We start from the raw sequence: 21,138 nt of genomic DNA, 5'->3' as shown, positions 1-21,138 counted from the left end.
AATATGCTATTCAACTTTTTTTATTATTTCAGAAGCAAGTGTGACAGATGCGGCGCTTTTCCCTTCCTGTGAACCAATTATTATTATTAACTCAATATTGGGAAATTGAAGGCTGTCAACGTCAATGTGATGATTGCAGCCATTTTAGCCTAGGATGGAAACTATAATGCGCACGCAACAGACAGGGCGAGAAAGGGGGACAGACAGGCGCAAACATCAACTAGATTTATTTACAAGCGCGCGCGCGCACGCGCACGCGCACGCGCACGCACACGCACACGCACACGCACACACACACACACACACACACACACACACACACACACACACACACACACACACACACACACACACACACACACACACACACACACACACACACACACACACACACGCACGCACGCACGTGCACACACACGCACACGCGCGCACACACACACACGCACGCACGCACGTGCACACACACACACACACACACACACACACACACACACACACACACACACACACACACACACACACACACACACACACACACACACACACACACACACACACACACACACACACACACACACACACACAAACACGCACAAACGCACGCACGTGCACACACACACACAAACGCACACGCACACACACACACACACATACAAACGCACACACACGCACAAACGCACGCGCACGCACGTGCACACACACGCACACAACACACGCACACACACACACACGCACACACACACACACACACACACACACACACACACACACACACACACACACACACACACACACACACACACACACACACACACACACACACACACACACACACACACACACACACACACACACACACACACACACACACACACACACACGCGCGCGCGCGCGCGCGCATGGGAAGTATGTGCACGTCGCGCTTTTCATTTTGCTTTCGGTTCGACGCTAGGGTTTCAAGGTCAGACGTCTGGCAAAGATTGGCGAAACCGGTGACAGGGGGCCATAATGGTTGCGCACTATAAAATTTTGGGACCGTTTAACTCAACTTGAGAGAGCGATGCTATAGCAGTATGTTTGGAGTCATTGCGCAGGCATGTAAGTTGCTGAAGAAGACATGCAGTGCGCAGCGCGAGTTATGAGTTCGGCGGATCTGTTTGCGCCGCCGTGGGATCGAAACGCAGTCTCGGCGCAATTGAGACCACCTTTATTTTGTTAAAACCATAGCTCTACTCAACGCAAAAAACGTTTCTTGACGTGCCGGGCATTTGGCCTTCAGCTAACCTCAAGCTTGGCTGAAGACCAAACAACAGTAACACTCATGACCCTGACATTTGACCTCAAGCGCCAGAGCCGCCTGCTAGGTAGTAGTTGTCAGATCACATGGCCGAGCACTGATAATTCAGTGGAGTGCTAGCATATGGTGTCACAAAACTGAGAGGAGCTGCCAACTCGTGTCGCATTTGAGATGGGAGGGCGGGATAGGAATCAACCTTCAAAGGTTCTTGGATACTGAGTCAGCACGCTACTCTTATATAGGAGTATGTCGGCACGTTCTTATGGCTTCGTTAAGGCAGGGCATTATGTCTGTTGGTTAGCCATCGTTAGCTGAATAACGTGATAGATAAGGCCTGTATAGTAACATCACAAGATCGCGCAATGACATTGTATAAAAGAGGCTGCCGAGCCTCTGCTTCGGATCAGGAACCGAGAACGTCGGATTGTGGAGTTCGCAATGCTGCTGAACGCCACCGCCGCCAACTAATGGTGGAATTGGATCACCCGGAGGATTTAGCTCGACCAGAAAACAAGTTACTAGCAGCTTACTAGCGACAGACTCGTTAAGAAAGGCTCCCTAAGCTCGCTTCAGAAGCCGTCGATCAAACCAGATCCCAAACATCTGATCTGGACGTAGAGCTATCGTTCGGCCATCGGTTTAGCCGAGCTGAGCGGCTGCTATTTTTTCCTACCAAGGTCCCTTTCTCTCCACGCCGGCTGTCCTCCTCTCCCATCTGACGGGGACCACACAACGCAACTTAGGAGTTCACTGGGACGTACACCTAGTGCTAGCGCATTCATATCGAACTTCAAAACTACGCATTTGAAAGCTCGTTGAGATGGTTTTCCCGCTTTGCATATGCTAAATTTATAAATTGCCTCCCTCGTATTTATTACGTATAGGATGTAGATGATGTTCATGTATTTGATTATATAGAAGAAGCTAGCATGATTTTTACAGCGATGCAATTTCATAAATATGTAATGCGGGAAAGCCGACTCCAGGTCATTCAAATGTGTATTTTTGGCGATGCATATTTCAGTTACATTGGTGATGAAAAGAATTTAACAACTGTACTGACCCTTTATTCAAAAATTAGTTGGTTATTTATTTTTAGGCAATTAATCGTCTAGTCATTATGATCTATTATTGACTTAATATCCGCCTTGATGTGAAATCCACCTGCGCAGATCGCAGCGACGTATATCTCGCAGGTTCCAAAATAAAAATCTGTAAACCTCAAAAGAGAAAAAATTCACCTGGTATTGCAAATAAAACGTCTTTGACCATAACTCCTTTTTAACAGTGGTGCAGTTTGAATCACTTATTATAGGCAGCTATATGTTCGTCTCTTCACAGAAATGGAAATATTCCACGCGCTAACAAGTTCCACAAAGATTCCACAGCGCAGTTGACTCTTATAAATATCTTGGTGCAACCATTACCCGTTCCCTTACTTGGTCTACTCACGTCTCTAACATTGCTAAAGACGCCAATCGCACGCTTGGTTTTTTACGCCGTAACTTGAGACTTTCACCTCCTTCTGTCAAACTCCTGATCTATTTAACGCTCGTCCGTCCCAAACTGGAATACGCATGCGCAGTTTGGGACCCTCACCAGTCTAACCTTTCCCTCACCCTCGAATCCGTCCAAAATCGTGCAGCAAGGTTCATTCATTCAGACTACTATCACTCAATTTTTACTGATTTGAAGACAAAATCTAATCGCCTTTCCCTCCAATCACGCCGCAGAATAGCCCGACTGTGCCTTTTGCATAAATTTTACCATTTATCAATATAGGAAACTGTGCCATCATGCCTTGTCACCGCGTATCCCATCGACTTAATCACAATAAAGGACTGGAATCGCCTTCCTGCCGACTCAGTTCCCCATCACGCTCATCCAGCACACTTCAAAGCATTCATTGAAATACTCTCCAATGAACTGTAACAGCCCACCCCTCATGTAATACCCCATAGGGGCATTTGAGGTATAAATAAATTAAATAAATAAATAAATACGAACTCATAAATAGACACAGACAAGACAGGCGCTGTCCTGTCTGGGTCTATTTGTGAGTTGTGTCTATTTGTGAGTTCGTATTTGTTAGCGCTGTGGAATCTTTCCTTTTCTGTGAAATGTACCAACTAGCCCAGCAATCGGTTTTTCTTGTTTGTCTCTTCGTTGACTATTTGAGGACATTTAGTTTGTATGTGACTGATACGGTAATTTTCGGAGTCGTTGAAAAGGTGTGTGTTAATGTCGCTAAACCCTAAAAAAAGCTATAACGCGAAGGTAATGCTTTTGCCGGCGAATAGTTAAATATATAGTGGTGAGCTTGGAAGAGGCTCCGCTAACCTCGCTGTGTCCTCCGGGACGAAATCAGTTTCGAACACTTCAACCTATAAAGGTGGTTCGCGATTTAGTTTGACCATCGTTTGGAGCCTGCAGAGTTCGACGATGAGTTGTGTGACCCCATGAGAGGGTGTTGGAACGTTAGAGAAGTTACGTGATGAATTGACCCCATGCAGAGGGTAGAGGGCAGCTCGACTCCGCGAGAGGGGAGCAGACTCGAGACTTGAAGCAGTCGTCGAGTTGTTGACAGGCCGTTTAGTGCCGAGTAAGAAAAACAAAAAAAAAAAAAAAGAAAACACCAGAGCCATCACAGAAAAGTTCCGCGCGCTTATATGTGATACCTTTGTGGCACTGGAGAAAGTTCATGGTGACGCGTTGTTCCGGCCATTAAAGGCAACCTTCTTTTAAATCGAACTTTTCATCTTAAACCGCATATTCTATTTTATGCAATAGCGTTCTAATATAACGGTGTCGATAGTTCTTGATTTGTTTAAGCACACAGCTAATTTAAACGTAAATCGATATTTATCAGTTACTTAAGGATCAAAATTCGTGTTTACTTTGATATCTGGGGCCTAACCTATGCTGACTGTGGCTGAGGATGTATACTTTCTTAAATATCATCCTGTTTAAATCCTTTTTCTCAAATGCCGTCTTAATTTCATATCTAAAACCTGCATCAACTTATAGTTGAATAGGGTGGATTGCTCACCGCATTAATAGATTGGTGTATATCTTTGTAACATTTAGTTCGTCAGGATGCTCTCCTGCCGTCGAGGGTTCTGATTTTTTGGGATCTTGGATTTTGACCGCGTCAAGCGGAAACGGCGCTTAACCGCGATGCAACATGTATATCCACTAGAAGTTTCTATGGGCCAGATTACTGAATAAAGTAGAACGTTACGACAAACGCGACTCTTCGTTTTCAGCGTTTATGGTATCCCATTAATCACGGCAGCTTTACAATAATGAGCTTGACGAAGGGAGTACCATTCGTTAAACTGTCGACGAAACAAACGTTGGGAACGAACAGTTGCGTTTGTCTTAACGTTCTACTTTCTTATTATATTTCGTACGAACTTTCGATGGGGAGCCTCGTTATTACTTGCAGCTGCTCACAATGAACGTTATTTCTGGCACTTTTTGATGTGTTCGGTAAATAAATGAGCGTGTTCCGGAGGCGAGAGATTCTGTGGTTACCTCACAGTAAGGGCTCAGCGTTCTTAACGACTGGAGCAGACTTGGAACATTTCTTGCTATAGCTGACTTCCATAAACGAATGCGGCCTAAAGGGAATAATTAAAACCTAATTAAAGTATTTAAGCTGATTAGGCAGTTATTACTTGTTAATATATTTGAAAAGAAGATAACCGCCCGACTGTATACAACTCATTCTTCTGCACCCTGTAGCTATTATAAAAGTGTCTTAAACAAACGTTTTGCACACTGGCCTTAACAAGCTGTATCCTCTTTAAAGAGAGGGGTACTCGTATTCCTCTGTAATAAAATGGCTTTTTCTTGCGCCCGGAACTCTAGGAACATTAGTAGGAAAAGGTTGTTGCGTTATGTGGCAGTCATTCCAGAGATTTTCTGCCGTGTTTGCCATGGAAACGATTGCACCACTTGCGGTCGCAGCTCGAGTAAGTGAAATGCGTAACACTGTGCTCTCTTATCATAGTTTTTGATTTCTGTGCTCGCGCGATTCGTGTCCATTTCTTGTCTTGCAGAATGAAAGAATGGGCCTCGTTGTAGCAAAATGAGCTGCAGGAACCGATATACCGGCTGCGCAGCGCAGAAACAAGCGCTGGAGAGCGCACGAGTCCTGCGCCTTCTCCGTAGTGTGTGTACACGCCCGAAATTAGCCTTTGCGTAGGTATAATAGAGCGGGCAACGGACGCTATTCTATAATCTGGTATGAGGCACTTCCGTTTCCGCATTCTCTGGCTACTTTTATTATTATTTTTTCGTTCCTCTTTCTGATATTCGCTTAGCGTCGCTTTGGAACCAATGCATAACCTGTTTTTCTTCTTTCCATCTTCGTTCGCTTCGCGTGTTCGTTTACTCACCGTACAGAAGAATGATTGCTCCATTTCCAGCGTTGCATTCTCGCAAATGCAGTTTAAACTCGGGATGCCTGCCAGAAAAGCTTTTATTGACCTTATCTGGGAAGAGTTGAAGCTCTCTTGATGTTGTTGTCTTCCGCTTCATACTGCACTCTTAATGGAGACCTGTCGGCCTGTGGCAGGCGGCCGTTCCACAGCCATGCATTTTTTTTTTTAATGTAAAATGAGGGCGAGAGAAAGAAAGCTTCTGTAAAACAAAAAACAAAAGTACAGCACGCACGCGCAGCATTGCTCTTCGTAGTCTAAAACACTGCGCAAGTCGTTGCTTTTATTCCCCCGTCTTTTCATTCCTGTTGAGGGACGTTAATGAAACAATGCTCCTCCGCATATACTGCAATAGATGTGTGGACTGTGGGATTTGCCATTGCAGGGAATGGGGTCGCGCACCTTCCATAAAACCGGAGGCGTGTCGCAGCGCTCTCAAGGAAGTTTGAAAGAAGCCCTGAAGCATACTTGTCGGCCATTTTCTTCTCGTTACCCTGACATGGTTCGTGACACGAGTTTCGTCACTGATCTTTGTTGAGTAGTGTATCGTGCAGATTATATTACAAAAGAAAACGGCGCGTTGTGAATCTTTTGTCGCAATAAAGAAAGTAAGCGTATAGACCTTTCCAACCTGCGTACCGCCATTTTGTTCGCCGGACTGTTGCGCAGTTGCCTGCAGCTGGCGCTGTCACTTCGACCCCGTTTTTGGGTCAGGTGTGTGCAGCTGCCCAACGAGCAATATGGCGACGTCCAGGCTGAGAACGTCAGGTGCTGTGTGTTGGCGCATGAAGGGCCTAACGTCGGTATCGTTGCATGCTCTGATCTATGCCTTATGGAAGGCTAGTGAGGCTGAGTGTGCCAAGGCCCTAAACAACGGAAGAACAGCTTCGACGAACTGTGCTTCAGGCTGTAATTAAAGGTGCAGAAACACCAAAATTTCCTTGGTATATTCCTTCTTTGGAATTATGCGTAAGACATTGGTAAACGAAGGTCGCAGCGTTAAGTCGCCTACGCCCAGTAAATGCTTTATAATTGAATTAATTTTGACACACAGTTTCAGTTTCAGGTTGCCGAACGATTTCTGACGTCACAAGTGAATATGAGATAATGTGAGACACAGAAACTGTAGCATAATAGCTCTTTGTCCAGTCGCTGTCATTTCGGTTTCCGGGGAAGTATAGTGTAACAGTTTACATGAATTAAATCTGCAAAACAGCGAATATATTGCAGTTTTTCTATGCATCACGAGGTTTCATGGTCACTTTCATGTCCAAACCTTCGTTTGGAAGCCTTGAACCGAAGCTGAAACTACAGAACAAAAGAAATTCAATTACTAATGAAATAGTGCTGGCGAATTTCATGTGGTGATCGATCCACGTTTACTAATGTGTTACGCACAGTTCCAAACCAAAATTGCACACCAGCACAAAACGTGTGGCTCAACCCCTTTCATCAGCCGAAAGTGCATGAAGTCGTGTGACTGACGCTCTCACTATTGTGAGTTTTGCTACTGAGGGATTAAACATAAAAGACTGATGGTTTGGTGGTGAATAAAATGCCCTTATAAGTGTGTTTTAGTTGCCTTTGAGGCCCGTTCTGATAACACATATCTCAGCCTTGGATTGACCATCAACAGCTCCACTGCATATGAAGCTGGCGGTGCGGCTATATCTGGCCGTCATTGCTTGAGTATATAATCGGAAATAACGGCAATTGTTAGGTCGCACTGTGACACGTTTTTCAATATAAGAACGTCAGTCTCGGACTTCATAGGGCGCTGCTTGCTTTTCGGTTACTGAAGCGATCCCCAAGGCGGATACTGCTGGAGCTCCTGGTTTTATCTCGGGTCACTTGGCCTATCAGAAAGCCGCGCTTTTGTTTTACGGGTCACACGTGAACGCCCTGCGTCCCCGTCAACCTGCCATATACTGGCGCGCGCATCAAGTCAGTGTCCTGTGCTCAATAGCATACAGTGCCTACCTCCATCACCGGCAAAAGTCTGAACAGTGGACGTTTCCCCAACTGAGCCTTTTGCCACATGCCTACAGAAACGCACGAAAAAGGGAATCTCTCGCTAGTCTCCTTGACGCGAGGCCGACTTGTACGATGGAGACCATGATGACCTTTTGAGCCGGAATGTCTTCACCGCCGTCTCTGAGACAGGTCTGGCGGCTGTGAGTGAAGCGTCTTTAACTGTTGCTGAACGGACTGTTGAGGTGGCGTTCGTTCGGAGGGAGAAGTCGGCCCGCTGCAGGCTAGCTCTTGAAGTCTTGTCCGTCGTAGGTGAATCCCATGAGCGTGTGACCCTTGTAAGGGCCGAAGGCATACTCCGGATACATGAGCTCCTTCCGGTATGTTGGCAGCATAGACAGCTGCGGGTCTGGCTGTGGTGGTGGCGGCGGAGGTGGAAGCAGCGGCGGCAGTGTCGTGGTTCGGCGGTTCTTTCGGCGTCGCTTAACGATGCGCCTCAGCGAAAATCCCTTGGGCGGTGGCGGGGTCGTCGGGGGCTCGGGCGGTTCGCGCGCTCTGATCTCCAGCGTGATGGACGGGCTCTTTTGATACCTGCGAGAAATGATGCACCGTTAGCTGGAGGATTGCGGAGCTCATTTCATTGCGGTGATATGTGACCACGCTTCTAGATGAATGATAGGGTCTAAAATGTTACAAATGGAAGTCTTAACAATTATGAGATGAATCTTATTGTTCATTGTCATACCAATGGTACTCGTCATCATTATCAAACAAGATCAGTATATTGCAGAGCTAGGCCGGGCATTTCCTGTTGATGTCCACTTGCTCTTGCCTTGTGTCAGCCTCGACCACTTTTACTCATGAGATTACCTGAGCAAATCATTCAGTCGAGTATTATGACGCGTTTGAAGTTTCTTTTCTCTATATAGCCGTCGACCTTGTCACGCTAACGTGCCACCAATTACCGGTTGTGGTCGTGCCGGTCCTGTTATCTGCTTACCCGGGTGTAAATAAAAACGTCCCCGGACGATAAGGCCCCGGCAAAAAATTCTCCAAGCCGAAAATTGGCCTACGAATGAATCTTTCCTGTAGTCGCATCCCATCCTCAAAAAAACTGCACGTTTTATTGGACTCTTTATGGCTGAAGATAGGTGTAACCATGCATTGTTTGGAATCTTAGTCCTTTACAGGCACTACATGAAGGAGGCATGACGTAAAAGCATGGTGAAACAGTCCACCGTCACTTGCTATCCGGCTAATTTTAAAGTGTGTGGTTCCCAGTTCCCTAACTTTTTAAGCACTCAATAGGATAGGTTTCATCGCCCGGGTAATATTACTCATTAGAACGGTACAATCGTCTTGTCGGACCGGTAGGTTTCAGGAACCATGACCATGCAGCGCAGGTCACACCATGAAATATCGCGTTTTTAACACTTCGGCCAGTGATGTCGACGCGCAGAACGATCCAGTGAGGCACTTTCCGCCGCACACTGCTTATCACCCGTCATCATTATTTTTATTACGAAAGCCCCGTAGCAGTTCGATGTTAAGCCTCTTACAGGCACGTCATGTGGAAGCCATTAGCGAGATGAAGAGGGTCCGAACTTAAACACACAGAAGCGGGACAGCATTGTCTCTTTTCAGCCGCGCACGTTGTGTGTTTGGTGTCGTTTGCACCCCACTGTTAGCATCATCGCGAGTGTCCGGATGAATTTGAGGGAGTAAAGTCTCATGTCTCTTTGGTGATATTTCAAGATAATTCGCATGAAAATATATATAGAGGAGTATTTTTTTTTTCTTTTTAGCTCAGTGAAGCTATTAGATTTTCGCTAGCTTGTGTAAAAATAAGGAATTCCGTGTCAGACGGAGTGAGTAGCCGTTCTTTAACCACGTTAATTCACTCTGCTCGTGCGTTCGCTCACACGCTGTCATATTAAAAATGAAATGACTTTGAGAACAAAGGATCACTACATGTATAGCGAAGTAGCAGCACCTAACTTGAGCTATTTTCACGTTGAATGTAAATGAAAGGGGCATTATTTTCTAATACAGATCTGCCTCAGTCCTTTCGTATGCAAAAGCTGCTGCTAATGGCGAATATAGCTGCTCAGCATCAGCGCTTCGCTAATATTCGGTCTTGTACTACAGACGCCGATTCATTCTCATGTGCGCGTGTTCCAATCACTTACGAGGTGTTCAGCCGTTTCCACATAATCTCGCGTGCCACAACCTTTCCGTACAATCTCGTATGTTACAGTCGTTTCACTATAATCTCACATTGTCAACCCGGTGCCTTGCGAGCTTCTACCCTGTTTGTCGCGATCGACCAATGCCACATTTGATACCAATTTGAAACGCTCGACTCCACCTTGACGTATGGAAGAATAACCGATGGTAACTTGGAGGCTTGAACTGTCTGTTTGGTATTATTTGTTGGTACCGGCCATGAAAGCTGTAGCGGGAAGACCTACGCGCAGCGCCACTCATGGCGCGTCGTCTCGTCTACATGTACTGGTCGGAAGTGGCCCACCTGTGCAAGTCGTAGTCTCCCTGCTGCAGCTTGTAGTCGTCGTGGTGGTGATGGTACCTGGCCCCCAGGGCATCGTCGTCGTACTCGTGCTTGTTGTGGTTGTGGTGGTGATGGGACTGGTGGTCGTTTTGCTCCTTGGAGTTGCTGCCACCAAAGGTGGCGTCGATGCCCACCTTGAAGCCTGACCGCAGGCCGGAACTGCTGCCGGTGTCCAGATCCCGGTAGATCTTGATGGACCTGCGCGGTAGTCGATGACAGGTGTAGTCAGAATAGAGAAAAGAACTGGCGATTTTCACTGAGTAAATCCATCATACTACAGCTGTCACGGGCTGCTGTATAACCACTTTCCTATAAACAGGGCTCGTGGAAACGGTTCGTCGGAACAGGGTTCCGCCACGCTCGGTTCACTCTATTGTTGCACGACGCATTAGCTTTCATTCATAGGTTAACGTGGCCGTCAACGATTAAATAAAAAGAGGGCTTCTCTCATGCAGTTGCTCTACATCGTATACCGCACCCGCGACTAGCGATTGTGCTGTCCAAATGACAGTTATTTTATGCCAGGACTACCCATTAATGAAATGCTATTATAACCCGTAATTAGCGCAGGCTTCGTATTCTTCATATCACGGCGAACCGTGCAACTTGCCGCTGACTGCAATGTTCTCAGCGCTTGACACGCTGTAGCGAAGTCTGAGCCAGTTGATATATAAGCGGAAGCAGGAAAACGCCGGTACCGGGCGATTAGCGGCTTCAGCAGGAACATTCACACGTGAACGCGTTAGTACTAGTGTCGTTCCATTGCGTCTTCTTCCCCCTTTACTCACTGTCATAAACACGCACTCAACCGAGATCTCTCACTTTCTCTTAGCATTTGCATGCTCTCATCTGAGGTCTGTAAGAGCAAAAGAGCAAAACTGGCTATGAACGCGACGTGAGACGTGCACTGGAAAGCTGCATAATCACGGTGAGGGTGGAGAAAGGGGGACGGGAAATAGCTTACGGCTTTGGTATCATCGAGCTGAGGGTGCTCCGACGAAGCAGCATTCCGAGCAGGACGGCCTCAACTCCGGCCGCCATCCACAGCAACAACCATAACGCCAACAACCGGGACGCCATCGTCATCGCCGCTGCTGAAGTCGCGACGCGCATCGTTCTGCGTTGTCGTCGACGTCTTCCCTACGGCGCGGCGTCTCTGGCTGTGGTCGCTGTGCGCCTGGGTCCTCCGCTGCTTCCTTTATGACGGGGGTGGGGAGGCTGAGCCCCCTCTCCCTTCCGCGCAAACGGCAAGAGTAGGCACGCTGTCGCACGCAAGCCTGCGCCGCGAAGAGAGGCGGGCCATTCAATTGACCGTTATGTTTCGCTGTTACGCACTGATCACTTAGTTGCGTGTCATCGCCATGGAATAACGGGGAGGTGGTTGCGTATTGATGGAAGCGTGCATACTATATGCTAAGGAGAATGCAAAGCTAAATAAGCAAGAACAGTGTTTTGCCTCTTTATGTAATGAACACTGAATAAACTATTAATAATACGAGAGGTAGAGGAACACGCTTTACACATACTGCTGAGCTAGTCAGTGCGAACAGGTACGGTTTAGCCTAGCAATAATTAGGGAATACTTACTCATTAGCGTCCAGTCGAGCGCAGCCATGCGGCTACGAAGGCAAGCTGGTGATGTAACGATAGGTGCTGAAAGTTGATACTAATGAATAATTGCTCACTAATTGTAATCTGCTTCACTTTGGAGGCTTCCCATCTAGACATTGGGAACAGCAGCCACTACTATTAATGTTTTGCAATGGGCCCAGTTCTTAATGTTATTTGTTGCTATCCTGGAAAACTCAGATTGGGCGTGTGTTGCATATACTATGCTCGGCTAAAGGTTGTTTTCCTCTAATCTATTTTAACTCATTACTGAACAGAAGACATATGGCTAGCACTGCTATATGGTGACACAGAGAGCGTCTTTTTGCTATCGCAGCAATCTTCGTATTAAAGGAACAATCAACCCATGAATTCGAGGAAATTGTTAGTTATACGCGAACTTTTTAATTTTCTTGTTCGTGCTGCCTCTTAACGCGTACTTTGAGAAGCATGGTAGGACGGTCTGATTGACTAAAATTCCCCTTGAACAATAAAAGGTGGCAAATGTAGCAATTATCTTGTTCATGCTGTCTCTTGACGCGTATACTTGAAAAGCATCGTAGGATGTACTAGTTGGTTAAAGTTCTTCTTGAACAATGAAATTCGGTAAAGGGACGCAAGAAGTGTTTCAGGGAAGCCGGCGATTAATTTATAAAAAAAATAAGTATACTGATATATGGAGTTGGCTCAGTTGTGCCAATGTTGGTGGACATCAGAAAACAGGAAATAGTGTTAACTGGAATTAAGAAAGCTTAACACCTTGCTCTAAAAGCAGAAAGTTAATTATCAGAAATTAGTCGTCAAGCTGACTGGTTGACATTATTTCCCTGTTTTATGGTTTAAAAATAAAATGAGTGGTTGGCTTCCTTGAAACATTAGACGGAAAGATGGAGAGAGCCATGAGCGTTCTCGTTGCTCAGTTCCCCCTGTTTGCGGAAGTTTAGCGTTGCTTTTGTTCAAGTTTCACCCTGTGGCATACTGATAAAGTATTTAAGGCCTGAAAAATGTTAATCATAGCTTTAGCCTCGGCTAGGTGGTTCAGTAATATTAAAATCAATTAGGATACAAGTGTGAAAACGCCGAAATTGGTGACCGTGCTCATGGCGACCATTTTCATTTTTCGAAATTCCTGCAATAACTAGCGCTACTACGTCCAATTTTAATATAGTTTCTATACACTGTTGTGTTTGCGTGTGTCCCTGCAATACGCAGCGGCTACTACATCCAATTTTAATGTAGTTTATGTGTATTGTGTTTGTGTGTGTGAGAAGCTACATGCGAGGCAACGGATCTCTTTTGACCTGCAAAATGTTAACCCGAGGCATCCAGACATCAGGCATCAGCCAGAGAAGTAGTATGGGTACCTGGTCATCAAAGGGCAGAGGGAAACGAGCATGCACACGCCCCAATCGAGAATTCCTCTGTCGGGTTCCGTCATCATTCCCCTCAAATAACACTACAGCCCCCTCACTACTTACTGCCACATCCTGCAACACTTCCAAACATTCCCGGCACCCGCTAAAGGGCTCCATGAATCAGAGGCGTGTCACCTCAGACGATTACAAACACTGTCCTACAGATCGCACGCAATTAGCCGAGCTTTTTTCACAGCTCAATGCAGGTTTTGCGGTCAGAAAACAGACCTTAACCGTATTGTATAGGCTTACATAAAAGAAAAAAAAATAGAAAAAAGCCATAGCTCTTAAAGAAAACCCAACGTACATACGCTGATTGGGAGCCTGCCCGGCTACGACTTCGCGGCACAAAATACCTTTTTTCCCGGGTGCTGCAGCTGCTTCAGCCAATGAAATCCCGGACTTAGGACTATAGACCAAACGCGACAGTAACCCCCTGAACCATTTCCATTAAACAAATATTTTGTACTAGACTATGTATTCTTCATTTACTATTTCTCGGTTCGGCCTAATCTATAACATCAGTGTGCAGCAAGCGGACGTGTTGATGGCCTGAGGCTCCCCTCTACCTTTCTTCAGTGCTCTTTCATACCAGTCACTCCAGTCACACGAGTCAAGTTAGTCAATAATGCAGGCACAAGCACCTTAAACAGAACTAAGTGGCTGCTTCAGAGGAAGAGGAGGGTAGCGTAATAATAATAATTAGTATAAGATGGTTTGGGCACTGGAGCAGCGCGGATACTGCGAAAGACAGTATACTATTGCAGCTTCCAGGCCTAACTGTGTTTGGGGTCTAATTCTTGGCGAGACCTTGGGAGCAGTATAGTCCTGTCTTTAACGATGTGGCCCAATAGAATGCGGCCTCTGAACTATAGATTGGGCCTTCAACGGTTCCAGGCTAATAAGGCAACGACCGCTGCCGTGCACGCACTTCCAGAAGCGTTGCACGCGAGTTTTCCGTGCGCATCGATAAAACTGGAAAGAAAGATAAAGAAAGGAAGGAACAGGGAAAGCTACTTTCTGAGCCTCTTCTCCTTTCCTGTCTACTTTTTTTTTTTTTTTGCTATTATTCATGCCTTTCATATTTTTTTCCTCTGCTCCCGAGTGAGGGAGCTGTTAGCATCAGCCTACGTGCATAAGGAATTAAGACGCGCTGGTTACCACGGCCCCTTTCTCTCGCTTTCGAGACTTCCATGACATTGGGTGTCGATACACGCATTTAGGTCATCGCGTTTTTTTTTCTTTTTTTTTTCTTTCTTTTTTCTTTTTCTTTTTTTTTTTTTTTTTTTTTTTTACGTTTAAAGGGGCATCGAGGACAACGCCATACAGTTGCTAGTAGCATTCGATTGTGTGTGTGCAGCTGCGCTTATGCTGGTTCAGCGGCAATATACGCACTTGTGACTGGCATAATCCAATTTTATAGATGCAGCCTTTTTCTTTTCCCACTCGATTTTAGCTTGTAGAGTCAGTATAAATACTCAGTGATCATCGCTTGGAAGTGTTGCAGGTTTTGCCTGTTCGACCTGCAGCCTCAGAGATTCACGACAAAACTTCCATTGACATCGTCACTGTTCACGTTGGCGGCGATGCCTGGCGTGACTTTTTTTATTTTTCATTTTATAGCTCGCAACATCTTCGTTTGCAATTAGAGTAGTCTGTCTGTTTCTATTTCTGCGCAATCTGCATAACCTGTACACGCAGGCCTATTTCAGGTTTTTTTTTCTCAGTGTTCGTATAAAACCGTAATGAATTGTTGGCGGCGGTAGCCAACAATAAAATAATGAGAAAGGAAGTAGTCCTGCACTCTGCCCATAGGACTAAGAAGTGAAATCGATATCTGTAACCCTCCTCCTCCTCGCACCCGATGCTTTTCTCCCGGCCTTCGTGTGGCTACGAAGTCCACGCCGAAGCCCATTGAATTTATGATTACACAACCCATTCTCGAGAGCTCTCGCTTCGTGGCGCATTTACCGACGGCTTTGATATTGACTAGCCGACGAGCTGCAGAGTTTTCATTTCCGACATATATACTACGACAGCCCACCACGGAGAGAGGTACTGCACCTGGAGGTAACGCTACGAAAAAAAGAAAAAAAAAAAGATAATTAAGAAGATTAGTTAATGAGAGAGAGGAGGAAGATTGTTCCATCTGTTCTTGATTCAACATGTTTTTTTTTTATTTAGAATATGCTGTTCCGCATAAGTTTGTAATGAACAGTACGTAGCTCGAAAGTTCCCCCGTTAACAGAGGTGTTGACGACGACGCGCGCACGGTCTTCTTCTTTCTTTTTTTCTTTTTTGCCGCTTGAAACGGCGTCACAGAACACTTAAACTAGTGGAAAGAAAATAAATTCAATAACACTTCCGGCAATCTGCTCACTATGGAAAACAGCGGGACTTGCCCTTGGGTTGCCTTCCTCGCACCACGAGCGAAACGACGTATACAGCTCAGGTCGGAACGTGGTGTCTTCTCTGTGTAGCCAATGGACCGATCACATCGTTTCGGAATGAAGGCGAAACGGTTCGTGAAGGATGCATGAATGCGCCTTCGAAACACGGGTGCATTTTACTCGAGGAAGAGAAACACATACGGGGAAACTGGCACTTCTCGTTCTCGATACCCTATCGATTTTCCTGACGCACTCAGCCTTGTTGAGTTTAATTCCGGCACCTGTATTGTGGTGCCTGGTACTGTTCTGCTGCTTAGGTCCAGTGCATCCTGGGTGGTGGGTACGAATGCGCGGCGGTATAGTAGAAGATGAAAAAAAAAAAAAAAAAGCTCTCTGACCAAACCGGGTTGCAGAGAATAAAAAGAAAGAAGGTACAGTACGCTTCAAAACAATACGGGGATAGGTGATCGGACCAGGGGAAACAGCAATATTACACCTCAGATCACAATCAGAGGAGGAAGTTGTGGACAAACTTCCACGCATATGACTTTCGCGAGACGCCTCTGAACACTAAAAAACGAAGCAGTACAAGTCTGATGCTGTAAATAAATTTTGTCGTTGCGTATTCGCGAGATTGGCCGAAAGCACGCATCGCAGTGGCGGATAAAATGTGCTCGCAATCTGCCAATGTCACTTATCGTAGACGCTTTCTGTCGGCGCTTGTATGGGGTTTTCAGGCAGGATAAACCGTGTACCCGCCACGCGCGGCGCTCGCGATCATTGCGACTCGCTACAAGAGATATCTAGAGCGCTCGCCAGCTCAAATCGCGAAGCCTTCGGCAACAGCTGCCAACAGCTTAAAGTAGGTAGGCAAGCTGGCAGGCCGGTCCGGAGTGTTTTCGGCTCTCTTTCTTCCGCTGCCGACTTTCGAGGTGGAGGAGGAGGAAAATAAAACGGTATCTTTTTGAAGAGCGCCAGAGAAATACGCATTTTTGCCTGCTTCTACATTCGCTTCCCTTCCTGTTGCGCCTACTGCGCCCAGCGGCGAAGCGCCAATGCGTCGCTCAGTTCGGTGCAGTTCACGCGAAAGCTGTCTATGTCGCTGCGCTGTGCTCTGGTGGATGATTTTATTGTCTTCGTGGTCTTCTCGTTCCGCTTTGAGATAGCTGCAGAAAGAAGAGAGAAAGAGGGGAGATGCGGCGGCTCCGGAGGTGCGGTAGCGAGATACATCTCTTTCGTTCTGTAGACCTTTCACCATTCCCCTCCTCCTTTCCAACAGTGACCAGTGCGAAGCGGTCCGCGAGGAAGCGCTACGACGCGACTTCTTTTGCATCGTTACCTTGGCTTTCCTGTTGCCGGCTAACGGCAGGTAGAGGGGCTCAAGCTGCTTACTTTTATTGCTGTTAGCAGACCGTAGCGATCATGTCGGTAGGCATCATCGTGCGTAGCTCAAGCGTAGTGTCACAGCGCTATAATCGCTTTTACTATACTGTTGAAAGCAACATTTCTTTCTTTCTTTCTTTCTTTCTTTCTTTCTTTCTTTCTTTCTTTCTTTCTTTCTTTCTTTCTTTCTTTCTTTCTTTCTTTCTTTCTTTCTTTCTTTTAGCGATGGCAGCTTGCGCCTATTCTAGACAGCATTCAGTTTGAACGAAAGAAAAAATACTAGCAGTTGTTCACTTGTTAAATATATATTTCGGGATTTAATTATTGTGTTAGCACTGGGCTGTACACACATATCATAATTGTTCGCACGAAAATATCTTAAGCAAATGTTTCTCTCTCCTTGCCATTGGCTACCGAACGTGAGGGCTACGGCAGTTGTATACTCTACATGTGTTAGACATGAGGCTTCAACGTCATTTCCTGCTGTCAGGGAAGGTTTGCAGGGGTTAAGCTGGTAATATTATTGACGTCACAAGTATACCGGTTGTCAGGTTAAAGTTTGAGTCCTCTTTTCCTTCGGCGTTTCTAAAAGGATGCCGAAGTCTAATTCCGTCAAACACCGTGGCCTGTGATGCAATCGGGAAGGCGAATGACGCCCATGATCCACTGCGCTGTCAATCCACCGTTTCACTTGAGACAAGAGCTCTTAAACGGACCTGTCACGGTGGTACCTTTCGGCTGTCCGATCGTTCGACGGCTTACATCGAAGAATAGGCGTGCCTTTGTCGGGGTCCTCGGCCCGCGAGCTGCTTTCGAATGCGGAAACACACTAGAGTCCATTTAGGGGTGCGGGCGTGGTTTCTTCGCACGCTGTCCGGGCTGCACCCTCTGTGCTCGGAATTCGCGATAACAGCATGAGCGGTTCGTGGTTGCCGGAAGGAGCCGCGTTGCTTGCCGGAACGGCGCGTGCTGCTCAGGTAGCATCGCGTGAGCCGGTGTATATTGGGGCCGCCGCCGCAGCAGTCAGCTGCTGTCTGGCCAGAAAGTCGCTATGCGCGTACGGACGCAGCCGGTACTGTCGCTGTGGTTGCGGGAGCCACACTCTTGCGTGTGCTTCACGCCGACGGGCGCACGAGCGGCTCTCGATTTGTTTGTCCGCCCCTCCACAACGCGCTGCCGTAGTGACATGCAGAAGCGGTGCCGCGACAATGCGCACGTATTCCCAGCCATTGTGAGGAGCGTTTTTCCCTGAAAAATTTTCCCCAAGGAAAACATCGAGTTCCTATAGAAAAGAAGAAATGTGCGCATTAAGGCGCCTTGCTCTGCGCGTCTCGTGAACGAGTTGAGTTTCCCACATGGCACGCATGCATCCATGCTTCCTCCCGTGCCGTCGAGCGTGAAACGGCAGCATTTGACACAACGGCGAAATTACTACCTGGCTACAAAATTATTACAACGGCAGTCGGGTGAGCACTATAAGTCTGTGGCCTTGAAATTTTTCAGTATTCCTGAATGTCATCTTACTGCGTCACCCGTGACTACATTCGATAGTGACAGCAGTAACGCGTAGAAACAGCCACCCAGTGCCATAAGAGCTATTCGACAAGCATATAGAGTTTATATAAGAACTTCGATCTTCTCTCGACAGCAATGTGGGGTACAGAAGTATGCTGAACTTACAAGTTGCTCTCTCAAAATGTCACGATAGGGCACAGACACTTATCCCGCGTACCGATAGAAAGTGCGTACTATTTCGTTCAGTATAACTTGCAACGCGTCGACTGAGAACATTGCGCAGCCCAGCAATGAGTGCACACACGAAATGTGCGGAACACACCGCGAAACAGAATGACTAACTCCTGAGCACTGCCTGAACGGTGGGCGCTTGAATTACCTCTAGAGCGGAAATGTATCAACAGTGACGAGATATGAAACCGCAGGCTCCTTCCCAAGGCATGCACCCTGGGAAGCTGAGCACCAGGCCCTGCCATAGCTCATGCCTATTGGAGGAAACCGGTGGATAACCAGCTGGCGCAGGACTTGAACCGACCACCTCCCGAAGCGAAGGTCGGTGCTCTATACATTGAGACCACAGCTGCGCTAAAATATGTGCTAAATGTGACCTATACCACATGTTCAGTTCAGTCGTTCAGTCGTGTCCGACTCTTCGTGACCGTATGGACCATGTCACGCCACGCTTTCCGGTCTCTCACTATCTTCCTAACATCACATAACTTCATCTGCAGTGCCTCGAGGATGCAATCTAACCATCGCGTTCGCTGCCTACCCCTTCTCCGGCGACCCTCAACCTTTCCCAACATCAAATCTTTCTCCAGCGACTCCTCTCTTCTCGTCAGATGACCAAAGTAGCTGAGCTTTAACTTTAGAATTTGACCCTCCAATGAGCAGTCAGGGTTTACGGTCGACAATATCGACTGATTTGATCTTCTGGCAGTCCAAGGAACTCTCAAGAGTCTTCGCCAGCACCACAATTCAGACGCGTCAATTCTTCGGCGGTCAGCCTTTTTCACAGTCCAACTCTCGCATCCATACATCACAACTGGAAAGACCATAGCACGAGTTATACGGATCTTGGTTGGCAGACTAATGTCTCTGCTCTTTACTAGGCGGTCAAGACTAACCATTGCTCTCTTTCCCAGAAGCAGGCGTCTCCTAATTTCATGGCTGCAGTCTCCTTCCGAGGTAATCTTGGAGCCCAAGAAGAGAAAATTTGTCACAGCTTCCACTTCTTGTCCATTGATGCTCCAGGACTTGATAGGGCAAGACGCCATGATCTTTGTCTTTTTAATGTTCAGTTTAAGCCCAAACTTCTCACTCTCTTCTTGTACGCGCATCAGAAGTCTCTTGAGTTCCACTTCACTTTCTGCCATTAAAGTGGTATCATCCGCATATCTAAGGTTGTTGATACGTTTTCTAGCAATCTTCACTCCAGCTGAAGACTCGTCCAGACCAGCCTTCCTCATGATGCACTCTGCATACAGGTTAAATAGGCAGGGCGACAGTATGCAGCCTTGCCTCACTCCTTTCTCGATCGGAAACCAATCAGCAAGACCATGCCCAGTTCTGACTGTGGCCTCTTGCCCTTCATACAGGTTCCTGAGGAGACAGATGAGGTGAATTGGAACTCCCATCTCTTGGAGAGCTTGCCATAATCTGCTGTGATCTACGCAGTCAAACGCTTTCGCATAATCAATAAAGCAGAAGTAGATGGGTTTCTGGAACTCTCTTGCTTTTTCCATGATCCAGCGAAGGTTGGCAATTTGGTCTCTAGTTCCTCTATACCACATGAGCCAGGTTTAATCCGTCTGATAGCAAAACGCATCACTGACCGTTTAGCGCTATGGTTCGGTCTAAGACCGTTGTCCTAAACGTTTTGTTCAAGAAGTGCGGATCACTAGGCCGGGGGAAATCTTTTGCTCATTGGAAAATCGTTGGATACCCGACAACATTGGAGATCGAACCTGGTATGTAAAGAATGCGAGTTAGATGCTTTACCACAGTAAGACATGGCAGGAACAAAGCGGTAAGATGTGATAGATTATATGATGGATAGAGAAGATCATTGCTTAAAGTGGGCTGGTTGGGAGGGAATAGAAACCACAGTAACTGTCTCATTTCTCGGTGAGCACCTTATCAGCACCGTAAAGGGAAAGGAAAAAAAAAAGGAATTAAAGGAGAAGTATAAAAAAGTGGCATAGTGAAGATGCTTTGGCTTAATTTCAACCACCAGGTGATCTTTAACGCGCGTTGACATTGCACAAAACAAGGATGACTCTCGCGTTTGACCTCCATTGAAACGCGGTTGCCGCGGCCGAGTTCGAGTCATGATCTCGAGACTCAAAAGGCGCGCGTATTAGCCGCTGAGCCACGGTGCAGGCAATACCAGATACGAACGGACTCAGATGCACGATAGCGACAGTGAGCTTAGGGTACTCCGCAAACGGTATGAAAAGGGGCATTGTTGGCAGCGGGGCAGGGGCCACAGATTCAAGGTGCTGTTCGGTTGTAGCAGCCCTGTGTGTAACTCGAGTTACACTCC

The 21,138-nt window shown here is 46.8% G+C and overlaps 2 protein-coding genes across 2 annotated transcripts in view; one reads left to right on the top strand and one right to left on the bottom strand.

The window, feature by feature from the left end:
- The window catches only part of LOC146207350 (rho GTPase-activating protein 18-like), a 199,142-nt gene that overhangs the window by 111,304 nt on the left and 66,700 nt on the right, over positions 1–21,138 (top strand). The gene's annotated exons all lie outside the window — the stretch shown is intronic.
- On the bottom strand, positions 7,259–11,395 carry LOC146207352 (uncharacterized). Its single transcript, XM_084587099.1, has 3 exons — positions 11,247–11,395; positions 10,244–10,480; positions 7,259–8,304 (listed from the first exon to the last, which is right to left on the bottom strand). Exons 1-3 carry the CDS (start codon positions 11,393–11,395, stop codon positions 7,998–8,000), a joined length of 693 nt encoding a protein of 230 aa, XP_084443225.1. The 3' UTR covers positions 7,259–7,997.

This window comes from Amblyomma maculatum, chromosome 1 (genome assembly GCF_055883805.1).
Source record: "Amblyomma maculatum isolate TAMU_Amacu chromosome 1, ASM5588380v1, whole genome shotgun sequence".
Classification (NCBI taxonomy): domain Eukaryota; kingdom Metazoa; phylum Arthropoda; class Arachnida; order Ixodida; family Ixodidae; genus Amblyomma; species Amblyomma maculatum.
This window is presented reverse-complemented; position numbering and strand designations above follow the sequence as displayed.